This window comes from Chiloscyllium plagiosum, unplaced genomic scaffold, assembly GCF_037043375.1.
Source record: "Chiloscyllium plagiosum isolate Xiang-an unplaced genomic scaffold, Cpla_swu_hap1 HiC_scaffold_5, whole genome shotgun sequence".
In the NCBI taxonomy this organism is placed as follows: domain Eukaryota; kingdom Metazoa; phylum Chordata; class Chondrichthyes; order Orectolobiformes; family Hemiscylliidae; genus Chiloscyllium; species Chiloscyllium plagiosum.
In genome coordinates, this window is record NW_028270143.1 from 96,422,323 (window position 1) to 96,435,057 (window position 12,735).

General features: G+C 38.5%; 1 protein-coding gene across 3 annotated transcripts in view; it reads right to left on the reverse strand.

Annotated features, from left to right (window-relative positions):
• Positions 1-6,558: 6,558 nt before the first annotated feature.
• The window catches only part of LOC122550082 (integrin beta-1-like), an 82,239-nt gene continuing 76,062 nt past the window's right edge, over positions 6,559-12,735 (reverse strand). For 2 of the 3 annotated variants that reach the window (XM_043690610.2, XM_043690609.2), the window contains exons 16-17: positions 12,343-12,424; positions 6,559-7,716 (exon numbers count right to left, since the gene is read on the reverse strand). In XM_043690610.2, the coding sequence (XP_043546545.1) occupies positions 12,347-12,424 (78 nt within the window). In that variant the 3' untranslated portion in view covers positions 6,559-7,716; positions 12,343-12,346. The remainder of the gene's footprint in view (positions 7,717-12,342; positions 12,425-12,735) is intronic. The other variant, XM_087987522.1, reaches the window with a different exon arrangement.

Here is a 12,735-nt window from a genome sequence, read left to right on the forward strand (position 1 = left end):
GGTTGGCTTTGAGTTGGTGATTTGCAATTCATACCACAATTTACATGATTTTTTTCCGCATTTACTTTTAATAAATTATTAACTGGAGACAGCAGTCAGTTGAACTAAACAAGCATGATCACTGCATTGCAGTGAGAGAAACATAGGTTAGATTCGCACTGAATTATGAAATTTCCAAATTTTAAAATTTGATAGTGTCTGTGGCAACTCCTGCAGTCTTATTGAGTAATCTCACAAATGATAAAACATGAAGATCTTATGTGGTTTAAGCAATTCTCATTATACACATTGTTTACTGCGACTAGCCAGCCTTCTGTTGGATTGGGTGGAACTGTGACTTCCTTAACTCAATTTACAACCCAAAACATAGAGAGTGGTTATGTGCAAAGTACAAGTTTAGGGTTCACACCTTTGAAAGCTGGGTGTACCTTTTACACTGACTTGGCTAAATCAAAATAGCAGGTAAGATAGTCACGAACAAAATTTAACAGATTAAAATGGCTCTAAAGCAAACAGTTTCTAAGAAAGAAAGGAGAGCAGAATTGTTTTTTTTAAAAAAGCTGTGAAACTTGTAAAGGCTGGCAGCCAAGATAATTGGGTGTGGTGACAAAACGATTGCAGAAAACCAGCAACTGCAGGAAGCAAATAGCATATCAGCTTACTTTCCTTATTTATTGACGTGGTGAGGGCACCACTGGCAAAGGCAACATTTTTCTTCATCCCCAAATGCTCTTGTAATAAATGGTTTACTTGGCCACATTGAGAGTGAACAACATTGTTGTCTGGAGTTACATATAGCCAATTCAGATAAGGCTCCCTAAATGGCATTATTGAACAAAGTGTTTTCTTCACTGTAACCAATGACCGTTTCATGGCCACGATTACTAAGACTAGTTTTATACTTCAGATTTATTATATTAAAATGCCACTAGCTGCTTTGGTGGTCAGGGCCTTAGTCAGGGTTTCTGGATTATTAATCTTGCAACATTACAACTATCCACTGCCTCCCCCACTTTACTACAAGGAGATTGGAATAATCTTATTAAAATTGTACAGGGTTTTTGTGCTTTGTAAGGGCTCACCATGTGTGGCTTTTACCTCTATATTTAAGATGCACGTGCACTGGAGATGGTACAGGGAAAGTTCACTGAATTGGTCCCTGAGATGAGGGTTCTGTCTTATGGTGAGGGGTTTTGTACATTGGGCCCATGATCTCTAGAATTTAGAAGAATGGGAGGCGACCTCATTGAAGTACACTGGCTTTTAAGGGGGGGTTGATGGGATGCTGAGAGGTCGATTCGTCATGTATGTTACAGCTTTCTTACCTCAAGTTGTCCAGATGAGAACTGGAAAATTATATTGCAAGCAATGCAACATCAGGATAAATTCGAAAGCAACTGGAGTCTCAGTACATGGCAAGGAAGTGCAATTACAAAGTGTAAACCAAAGAACTGCTGATGCTAAAGATGATTGTGAAGGAGGGTCACTGGACTCAAAACATTGACTCTGTTTTCTCTTCACAGATGCTGCCAGACCTGAGAGTTTCTCCAGCAACTTCAGTTTTGATTGCAAAATATAAGCCTGGAAATATCCAAATTTAATTGTGTATTTTTATCATATTCTGGTCAATTTTCCCCAAAAAGCTCCTTTTCAGCAATCCTGTTAATTAACCCTTTCCCATTCCATAATACCAAATCTAACAGTGCAAATGCCACTTAACTCCTTAGTGTATTGTTCCAGATATATATCCTGTTCACATTCGTGGCATTCATTCTCCACAACATTAGTAAAGATTACATTTACCCAGTCCACGTGTAAATTGAGTGACCCATTATTACCGAGTATTTCTGAAAGACAACTTCCTTTTTATGTTCACTTGTGAGAAGTGAGAGTTGCTGGCTGGGTCAGCATTTATTGCTGCCCGTCTCAGCAATATATAGCCAATGTTGTCAAATCACAGAATCAATCTAATCTCTGGTCTCCGATGCATAAATTGGACAACTTGACAGGAAGTTCAGTACCACAAATCCTTACAAACTAAATATCTGCAGGAATTTGTGTGCGCTTCTTTTCTAATCTGTTATGTTTTGACACAGTACGGAGAGAAAAAAAACAATAACTAGGGCTTTTAAAAACATTTTTTTTATCTCCAATAGAATGAATCACTCAAAATATCCCCATATTTAAATGGATAGGACTGCCTGAACACAAAGCAAGTGTGAATTCTCCAAATTAAATCATACTATGATTTCACTAAGCATTTGCCAACATTTCAGACCTACATTTAAAACGAGTGCACATTTAATTCAATGAATAATAAAACTGACTACACAGCAATACTAGCGATTACAGTTGCTTGCAACTTATACATTATAGCATTAATGATCATTCAGTAGTCCAAAACTTAAGTATTGCTGAAAGAAGATAGTTTGTTAAAGAAAGCTCTTCGTTTTTACACACGGCACCTAAGTAAAAGACAGCAGTATTTATGTTGAGTGTCTTGATTGAGTGACAAGTGGAGCTGTTTCACACTGCTGCAGTAGTAACACATGTTCTAGTGTACTAGTGGGCTGCTGTAGTCAAGCCAAAACACCATTTTGCCCGTCACACAAATGAACAATGTTGTATGCGAATTTCAGTGTCAGTTTGGTGCTCAGCAAGTAGGTCCTACATCCCAAACGTTGCGGAGCACAACTCCTCAGATGTTCACATCAAGCAAGGTACTGACTGTATCCAACCAGCCTGTGCTTACAAGACTCAACAATAAGGTACAGTAGAGCTGATTCTATGATCGGACAATATTTGTTATATGCAGATAAAAGGCTCTTTCAGCAATACACAGTAATAATGAATCACTTTAATTTATACACCTTATCTGTACACTAATGCTGTGCAGAATGAATTACTTGAGGGTGTATGAAATTTCTGGAGTAGTACTTTGAAGAATCAATGATTGACAATGTTAAATCCAAAGTAGTACAATGTAATGAGGAAGGGTTAATTAACAGCTGGCGGAGCTGTTGGGAAATAGTTACCACAATACAATAGACCTTCATTAAGTTTGACTGTGATAGTTCACTCTGAAATGGTGATATTAAAGTTGAACAATGGAAAGCATGGCATTCCAACCAGAACTCTATCAACAAACACATTGAGTTGGACCCCATCTACCACCGCCTGAGAAAAATAACAGGAAATGATGTCACCACAGGAAGTGACATCGACCCAAAGAAACCCAGATATATTAGAAAGCAGGAATTAATCAAGTGCTTCTCCCAGTGGCCCACTGAAGATGTTACCTATTAGGGTGACAAAACGCCTGGAAATGAACCTTCCAGGTCAGTGAGCAAACCTACATCCATAACTCTACTATTTAACGGAGGAAGGGAGAGGGAAAACAGATTATAGACCTGTTAACTTGATACTGAAGCAGTGAAAATACTAGAATCTGTAATAAAAATGTGATAATTGTGTACATAGAAAAAAATAATAAAATAGGATTTATGGAAAAGAAATTATGTTGGTCAAGACTGCAGTTGCTTTATTAAAGTTTTTTAGTGAATGTAGTGTATTTGGATTTTCAGAAAGCTTTTGACAAGGTCCCATGTAGCAGCTTAAGAAACAAATTGGAGCATGAGAGATTGGGGATAATATTAGTGTGGATTGAAAATTCGTTAACAGACAGAAGGAACAAATGGATCATTCTTAGGAAGGCCTTTATTTCAAAGGGAACTAAAAGTTTACAAAGGTGGTAATCAGACTACAGCTAGAATAATATGAAATTTTGGTCCCCTGAACTAAGGAAAGATAGACAGGAATTTTATCACATTTATCTAATTTGCTTTCAATTTCCACCTTGCTGTCATATTTACCTGGTCCATCTCTGACTTCTCCCATCCTTTCCTTGACAGCTATTTCCATTTCTGGAGATGGGCTGCCCACCAACATAGACTACAAACCCATTGACTCCGCCAATTACCTTAACTATACATCCTTACACTGTGCTTCCTGTAAGGATTCCACCCCATTCTCCCAATTTCTCTGTCGTCATTGCATTTGCTCTGGTAATTCCACCTTTGGCAGGCTGTCTTTTTCCTCAACTAATGATGGCCAACAGATCCCTCAAGGAGTGTCTGGCCCATTTCCTGCAGTGCAGCTCTCACTCCTTCCCTCCTACAACAGTGATAGGGTCTGCTTGGTCCTCAATTACCACTGCACCAGCATCCATATCCGAAGAATTGTAAGTTACCATTTCTATCACCTCTAATGGGATGCCATGACTAGACACACATTCCCCTGCCCTCCCTTCCCTTGCCTGCATTCCGCAGTGACCATACCCCAAGCAGTGTTGCCACTGTATGTTTTAGGAAAAACCAAGACAGTGCCTTCAACAAAACTTAGAAAAACAGCTTTAAATTTTGGGTACCCCTAGATATTTATCATTTTTACATGGTTACATGACTCATTCATAATATTACAAAGTTATCCAAGTTGGTTTTCAGAAATGTCACATGAACCATGATACCATGCTTTTACATTTTGTGAAAAACTTACATGAATGTAACATGACGATGACTGAATGAACTAACTTACTTTTCAAACCAAAATGGTGATGACTGTCAGGTATGTGCATGCACTGGACCTGGGCCCAAATCCAAAGACAAAAACCATTCTCTGCAGCTTCAGCTTGATTACCACAAGACAGGAACAAATTTAGTTAACTGCGATAATGCAGAAAAATGATGAAATTTAACGTTTAAGTGTATAACAAGGAAAACAGAAGTTGCTGAAAAAGCTCAGCAGGTCTGGAATCTGTGGACAGAAATCAGAGTTAATGTTTCGGGTCAATTGACCCTTCCTCACAACTGATGGTAGCCGGGAAAATGGCAGCTTACATGCAGAAAGTAGGTAGAGGGTAGGATAGGACCCTGTGATAACAAGCCCTGTTGTCCTGTAAGAGCCATCAACACATCAGAAATAGGAGGACGACATTCAGTAGCTCAAATCTGCCCCACTATCCAACAAGATCATGGTTAATCTGCATAAGGCCTCAGCGATCCTTCTGGTAAGATGGCGGCACAGGAAGACTCTCCTGCTGGAGCCCTGCGTGTCCATTTTCTTTTTTTCTCCGCCCCCGCCACCACAAAGACTGGAGGCAAATCCTGAAGCAGCAGCAGGCATAGGCAGCGAGCCTCGGGCTAAGACTGGTATGGGGCAGGCAGTCCTGGCACTTCCTTTGGAGCAGCTACACGCCGGTACAGTGCAGACTGTAGGCTTGGAGCTCAGTGGGGACGGCTGCTGGATTGGGGTCTGGGGCTGACGGTCAGACCACATGCAGGGGCCCTGCGCTGAGCTGCTACACTGTAATGTCTATTTGAATTTTTTTTGTACCTGAAAGTAATGTCAATCATTCAATGTCTTATTTCTAACTTATTTTTTTAAACTCTGAAGTAATATAAGTACTTTTTACTCCTTTTTTTGTACCTCGTTACTTGTACTTAAAATGGCGCTATAAAAGGCAGACATCGTAAAAGCTTTTCACTGTACTTCTACGATGGCGTACACGTGACAATAAAAGAATATTCTAAAAGGATATCCTATTCTGGTGTGAGGGGGTTGTGGTAAAGACATGGGAGAGTTCAAGTCCTAATGTTGTTGAACTTGATATTGAGTCCAAATAGCTCCAGGGTTCCCAAGTGGAAAATGAGGTGTTGTCCCTCCAGCTTGTACTGAGCTTCGCTGGAGCACTGCAGCTAGCCTGAAACAGACATGTTGGCCAGGGAACAGGGTAGTATGTTGAAGTGGCAGGCAACTGGAAGCTCAGGGTCTTTTTTGCGGGTAGAAGGTAGCTGTTCTGCGAAGTGGTCATCCAGTCTACACTTTGTTTCTCCAATGCTAAGGAGAACACATTGTGAACAACAAATGCAGCAGACTAGATTGCATGAAGTGCAGATAAAGCACTGCTTCACTCGGAAGGTGTGTTTGGGCCCTTAGCTAGTGAGGAGAATGGAAGTAAACGGACATGTGTTACATCTTCTGCAGTTGCAGGGAAAGGTACAGTGAGGCTGTGGGGTGCGGTGTGGGGAGTGACGGAAGAGTGGACCAGGGTGTCCTGGAGGGAACAATTCCTACGGAAGGCTGACAAGAGAGGGGAAGGGAATGTGTGTCTGGTGGTGGCATCCTGCTGGAGGTGGCAGAAATGATGGCTAATGATCCTCTGGATGTGGATGCTGGTTGATCGTAGGTGAGTACAAGGGGAGACTGTATCGCTGTTGTGGGAGGAAAGAGAGGGGGTTGAGGCTGAGGTGTGGGAGATGGGTCAGACTCAGCTGAGGGTTTGGTCAACAATGGTGCCAGGGAATCCTTGGTTGAGGAAGAAAATGGACATTTCAGAGGCTCCCTCGTCAAAGTTGGCATCAATGGAACAGATGAGACAGACGGAGTAATTGAGAGAATAGAGTCTTTACAGGAAGCAGGGTGTGAGGATACATAGATTTGCTCCAAATTAAACTAATAAATAAATAATTCAGTAAAATTAGATTAAAAGACTAGTATCGATATTTTTATAAAGTCATTTATTTAATAAATAACTCAAGTAAAGTGTATGGAAATAGTGAAAACATTGTTAAAATAAAAAGGCACTTTAAAACAAGAATGTGATCTCAGTGAAGTCGGTCACGACATGGGGGAGAATTAATACAAACAGCCGTCTTTAGATAAATCCAAGTTACTATTTGCTCGCACCTTATTAGTACTAATAGCCAAAAATTTTGCAAAACTTAAGGATGACTTGCTTCAAAATGGAAGAGATGGCTGTGTATGCTGATAAAAAAAGTGGAAACTATTGGTTGTTAAGTACTTACATTAGGAAGTCTGCAAAATTACAAAGGCCTGCATCTAACTTAAAAAAAAAACTAAACTTAATCTGTCATGATTCAGCAAAGCCATTTACAATTTTAAATAATGTTCATATTTGGCAGCGTAGTGTATACATTATGCCAAAAATATTTCACCACATGTTTACCATAACGTAATGCTTCAAAAACAAACAGCATGGACTGCTACTGAAGTGCCCTATTCGAAAGGGTGCTCAACACACAGTGAAGAGAATGTGAATGTGAGTTTTAAGTCACAATAGATAATTGCACAGTCTGTATTGATTACAAAAAAAAGGATCTATTTTGGACTTCTACAGAAATCTCACAGGCAGCGTAAATGACTGTAGAAAATAATCCAAAGCATTCCCTTTGGCACAATAAAGGAGGGTGATTCTTTTGTGGTTTTCAAATGTTTTCGCTAATTTCAAATACTGTTGAGACAATTAACAAAGTTTGGAAAGCCAAATTCCTGGGTTGAAAAAACATTAAAATCTAAAACAAAGCTGTGTTGTATCGATACAAACATATTCCAATCCAAAGCCTGCCTTCCCATCCTCTTCAAATGAAAACTTTTTCAAAAAGCAACCAATCTTTCTTTACACATACTGTACACATTTCAAACTCTGCATAGAAAAACTTACATTGGTTAGTAAATCACTGCAATGTGATCTAAAGCTATTCTTGTGACTACAAAAGAAAATTCCATACCCCATTATCCATAGTTTCAATAAAACAAAAAGGAATTTCCACAAAAAGAAATGCACAAAGTTCATCATTTTCCCTCATATTTTGGGTTGACAATAGTCGTCACAGCACTCTTGTAGATTGGATTTTCACCCTGGCAAGGAAGAAAAGTGTGAAATTAATTTTAGATTTTGAAATAGAACAGAACTTAAACATGAAACGTGCTCCACTTACAAGGTGATCTTTAAAGTTCTTAGACTTTGATAAATGCTACATTATGTTATTAATTTGCAAATGAACCCTAAATGACATAATATTTTCACTATCTTGCAGTTAATCACTGGGGCAGGTTCATAAATTTACACACAAACACAATTATCTTATTGGCACTAAATTCTTTCTGATTTTGCAAATCCAAGACTTGGAAGTTTAAGTTAATGGAACGAAAATAGTTCAGGCAAGCACTAATGTTTATCCCTTTCTCATAACTCCCTGTATATTGTCTTGGAGCCTTTAAGTACGCTATCTCAGAATCCATCAAATCAAAATGGAAGCAAGTCATCCTGAATCCCTAAAATAGTTTAAGATGGGAGACAGATCCTTCTACATCTCCCCTTGTTTCATTTGGGTTCTGGTCAGACCTTCATCTGTCATCTAGCTCTCTGCATTAATACTATATCTAAGGTTCATTGTGAAAGGAACACAGTTATTTTTACCATTTAGAAAGATGAAACACCCAGAATCTAAAGAATGCCAATATAAAATCAACTTATGATTAGTACTTTAATAGCTTATCCCACAGATGTGTAAAAGATTTGATTGAGAAAGGCTCAAGTACAAATATAAGGATGGTCAGTGGCATAGTGGTAATGTCACTAGACATCAGAGTTGCTGTGGAAATAGGTTTGAATCTCACCATGGCAGATAGTGAAATTTGAATAAAAAAAAATGGAATTTCAAGTTAATCAAATGGTAACCATGTAACCCATGGTCATAAAAACTCATCTGATAATGAAAGTCCTTTCAGGAAGGAATTCTGACATCTTAACCTGCCTTGCCTACCTGTGACACCAGGCCTACAATGACACTGGTAACCTCTAACATCCTTTTGAAACAGTTTAGCAAACCACTCAGTTCAAGGACATTTGGAGATGGATAACAACTTCTGACTGGCCAGTGACACCTATATCCCATTAAAGAATTTTAAGGAGGTGGAAAATCAGCCAAAGGGGAAAGCAGGCAGGAGAACAGGCAGAAAGTGGAGATAAGCCCAGATCAGTCTCGATTGTATTGAATGGCAAAACAGGCTCAAATGAACCAAAAGGTTTACTCCCACTTTGATTTCTTGTGGTCTTGCAAGGTTATAGGGAAAGAGCAGCTCTTGGAAAATAAGAATACGCTGAATGGCTTCCTCCTGTAACAGGTGACTCTACATTGCCTCAACTATAATTCGATTCTATGGAGGTGGGTTTAAAATTCAATGTTTTCATTTGCGGTATCATGTAGTAAGTTGCTTCTAGGTCTTCTCCATGAAAACTATTCTTTTCTACACTGATGCCCAAACACTAAAATCTGAAATTCAATTAGTTTTGAAGCAAATTAAGAAAGCTTGGTGATAAGAAATCATGACTGCATTTTTGATTAGATTCCCTACAGTATGGAAACAGGCCCTTCAGCCCAACAAGTCCACATCGACCCTCCGAAGACTAACCCACCCAGACCCATCCCCTACCGTATATTTACCCCTGACTAAACACACCTAACACTGAGCAATTTAGCTTGGCCAATTCACCTGGCCTGCACATCTTTGAATTGTGGGAGGAAGCCGGAGGAAACCCATGCAGACGTGGGAGAATGCTCAAACTCTAACAGTCACCCAATGTGGGAATTGAACCCGGGTCGCTGCTGCTGAGAGGCAGCAGTGCTAACCACTGAGCCACCGTGTCTTTTAAACATTTTACAGCTCAGAAATCAAATAAGATCACAAATTAATATAAATTGGGAACAGACACTCAATTATTTGAATGTCATATATGCTCATTTATAGCAGACTGATTGACTGATATAGCTTTGACTGCTTTTTTTGGAATAATAGTATAAGAATATAGTGATACTCTGGGGACATCAGAGACAGCATTTCCACTTACATAGGTGATGCCTGCAGCAGCACCAATTTAACTGGAATGAATATTCTGTTTCAGAATTACTCAACAGAGAATAAAATTCTTTTGTTGGTGAACCCACCAAGGCAGCTTTTATAGTGTGGCTTCAAGCAGCAAGGTTTACTAGACTAATAAATATAAAATTTTGGCAACTTGGCTATTATATCCCAGCCATAAACACTGAATATTGTTCACATCAGGTAAGTTAAATTCCACATAGACTTCTACAAATATAAAAATTCAATTCTTAAGTAACATTTCAAACCACATATACAAACATACACAAGAACTATCAACCGAAACTAAATTAGATGCACACTTTGATTATTGCATACAACTGAATTCAATTTACTCCACAACATTAAGTTAGCTTCTATGTAAATTCCTACACTTTTAAAGCACAGTTGAGCCAGGAATAAAAAGCAGGATCTCCATACGCCAGTCTCAAAGCATCAAGTAGTATAATGGTTAGTATATGCTATCAGTATTAAGTTTTTTTCAATTAGCTTTCATCGTTAAAGCACTATCAATATAAAGAATTATTTCATAGAGCTATGAGGAAAGGAGTGAGTGCCAAGGCAGAGGAGATATTGAGAGGTATGACCTAAAGCACAGGTAGAGAAATAGCTTTTAAGAGAAGTCAAAGGGAAAGGGACAATAAGCAAATGTATGAAAGGAATGCTAGAGCCTCAGCCCAAGTTGGTGGATGCACATCTAGTTGTTGAAAGTGAAGGACTAAGAATGGAGGCACAGAGTCAGAATAATAGTGTTCAAGGTTGGGAAGCGATGGACCATGAAAGGAGCAAGGAAATTTCGAAAGGGAGAACCTTAGAGATTAGAATCCAACATAGAGAGCACAGGAGTAATGACAAGGAGGGTATTGTTCAGGATTGGAGATGATCAGTAACTAGGCTTCATAAATATTTCAATTGCTTCAAGATGTTTTGTGATGCTCAGAGGTCATGAAAGGTACCAAGCGAATAAAAATCATTCTTTAATAGTTTTGAATGAATTAGAAGTTGGAGATGATGTAAGGCTTCTCAGGAGAGCATTGGAACAGTCAAATGTCGGAGCATATGTGAAGATTTCAGAGAACCTCGAGTAAGGTCGAAGGTTGAAGTCGATAATCTTTGCAATGGGAGACCAGTTCAACTGAGCTTGACAGAGGAAACATATTGGAGGAGGATTAAATAATTAACCTATTCTGAAGACTACATCGGCAAGGTAGATGAAAATAGCAGTTATTTGCACCCTCCATGACCTACATCAGCAAAAAGAAAATAATTGAAATGGAAGGCAGCATCATCACCTCCAAGTTGTGAAACATGAAGACTTCAATAAATGGACCCAGCACCAACAAACTAACATCTTCATCGCAAAATGCCCCAGTACCATTGTGTCAGCACCATCACTATGGGCATAACAGCAATCTAAGGAGGTCCATGGTTTTCTTAAGTCAACTAGGTATAAGTAATATGTGAAGACTTTCTAGCACCACCGAATTATTAATATTTAAAGATTAGGAGCACTTATGAAAGTTTGCAACGCTTCTCAAGCTGTTTGTCAATACCAAGCTCCGTACTATTTTAAAATCTGTTGAATAAGCTGCCCTTTAAATAGAGGATTAAGGGGGTGGATTTCGACAGTGGTGGAATGGAGGAGGTCTGAATGAAGCATAAATAGGACCATGTGCTAGTAGGGCTGAATGGCCTGGTTCTATAATGTACATCCTACATATGCAATTCAAAACATTTGGATGCACTTTGAATTAACTTTAAAATTCCCACTCATTTTTCAGTTTTGGACAGTCCAAATTCCTTTTATCTGTGAGAGCCTGCTCCCATGTTCACCAATACTGAATTCAGCTTGATACTTGGAACAAAACAACCTAATTGGGGGGGGGGGGGGGAGGGGGGGAGAAAATGAATTGAACAGAGACACATCCAGAATGACCTAGACTCTGACCTCTTTAGTACAGTTTCAAAGAAATGTTCCTATTCACTGCAGCAATAAATGGGTAATGTTCAATTAATTATATTTTAATTTTGATGTTACATGTTCCAGACTATTCCAGATTCACAGCCAGGTCTTCCAGGTGTTTATTTGCTGAGAATCTTATTATTGGAGATATCCTATTAGATTGGCCATTCCTACAATTTTCGTTTCTGGTAAATATCTTTCAAGTAAAGAATGGCTAACACTTAAAAATGGCTGAAGCTAGGAATTTTTGTTTAAAAGCTATGCAAGTGTTCACAGTTAGTAAAAGGACACACTCCATGCTCTTTGGCACAGAAGGACTTCTCAGGAAATCTCAGCAAAATGTAAATGCAATAAGCAGGTTTTTCTGTTCCGATATAGATTAACACTCAGCTGAAATTTGCTTAAATTAATGTATTTGATTCTGGGTGCATGCAGGGTACAATTTAATTTTTGTTAAATGCTTCTAATTGCACAGTACAGACTCAAAATATTAAGTACAGTAAATTGCAATATTTTTCCTTGCAAAGGTTTAGAGTCATTTAATGTGAGGTCTTCAGCTACTATAATATATTAAAATGACACAAGCAGAAAAGCAAAGAAGAGAAAAAAAACATGCAGGAAGATAAGATAATACAAACAGATTTAGAGAGAAGCAACTTTACGCCCATAATTTGGATTCTTGAATTTGTTTATAGGACTCTTGTAAATAGGATTTTCTTGCTACAGAGAGAAGAAATATAAACATGAAGGATCAACAAAAAAAAATCAAAGAACAATTAGTATAGATCTGAACACATCCTTGAGCTGGTCTCAATTACTGAAATTTTAATCTGAGGAGACAGAGGTATTAATGTTAGACAATGATTTCAGCATTTTGTTTATACTATTTGAGCAAGTTATATTGCATTACATATAAACACTTACTTGCTGTATGTGATGGTCACCTCTTGATGACAATTGTGAATTATGTGCTTTAAAATAAGACTTAAAATATTCAAGGACTTAATTCTACAGATCTCAGTAAACATTGT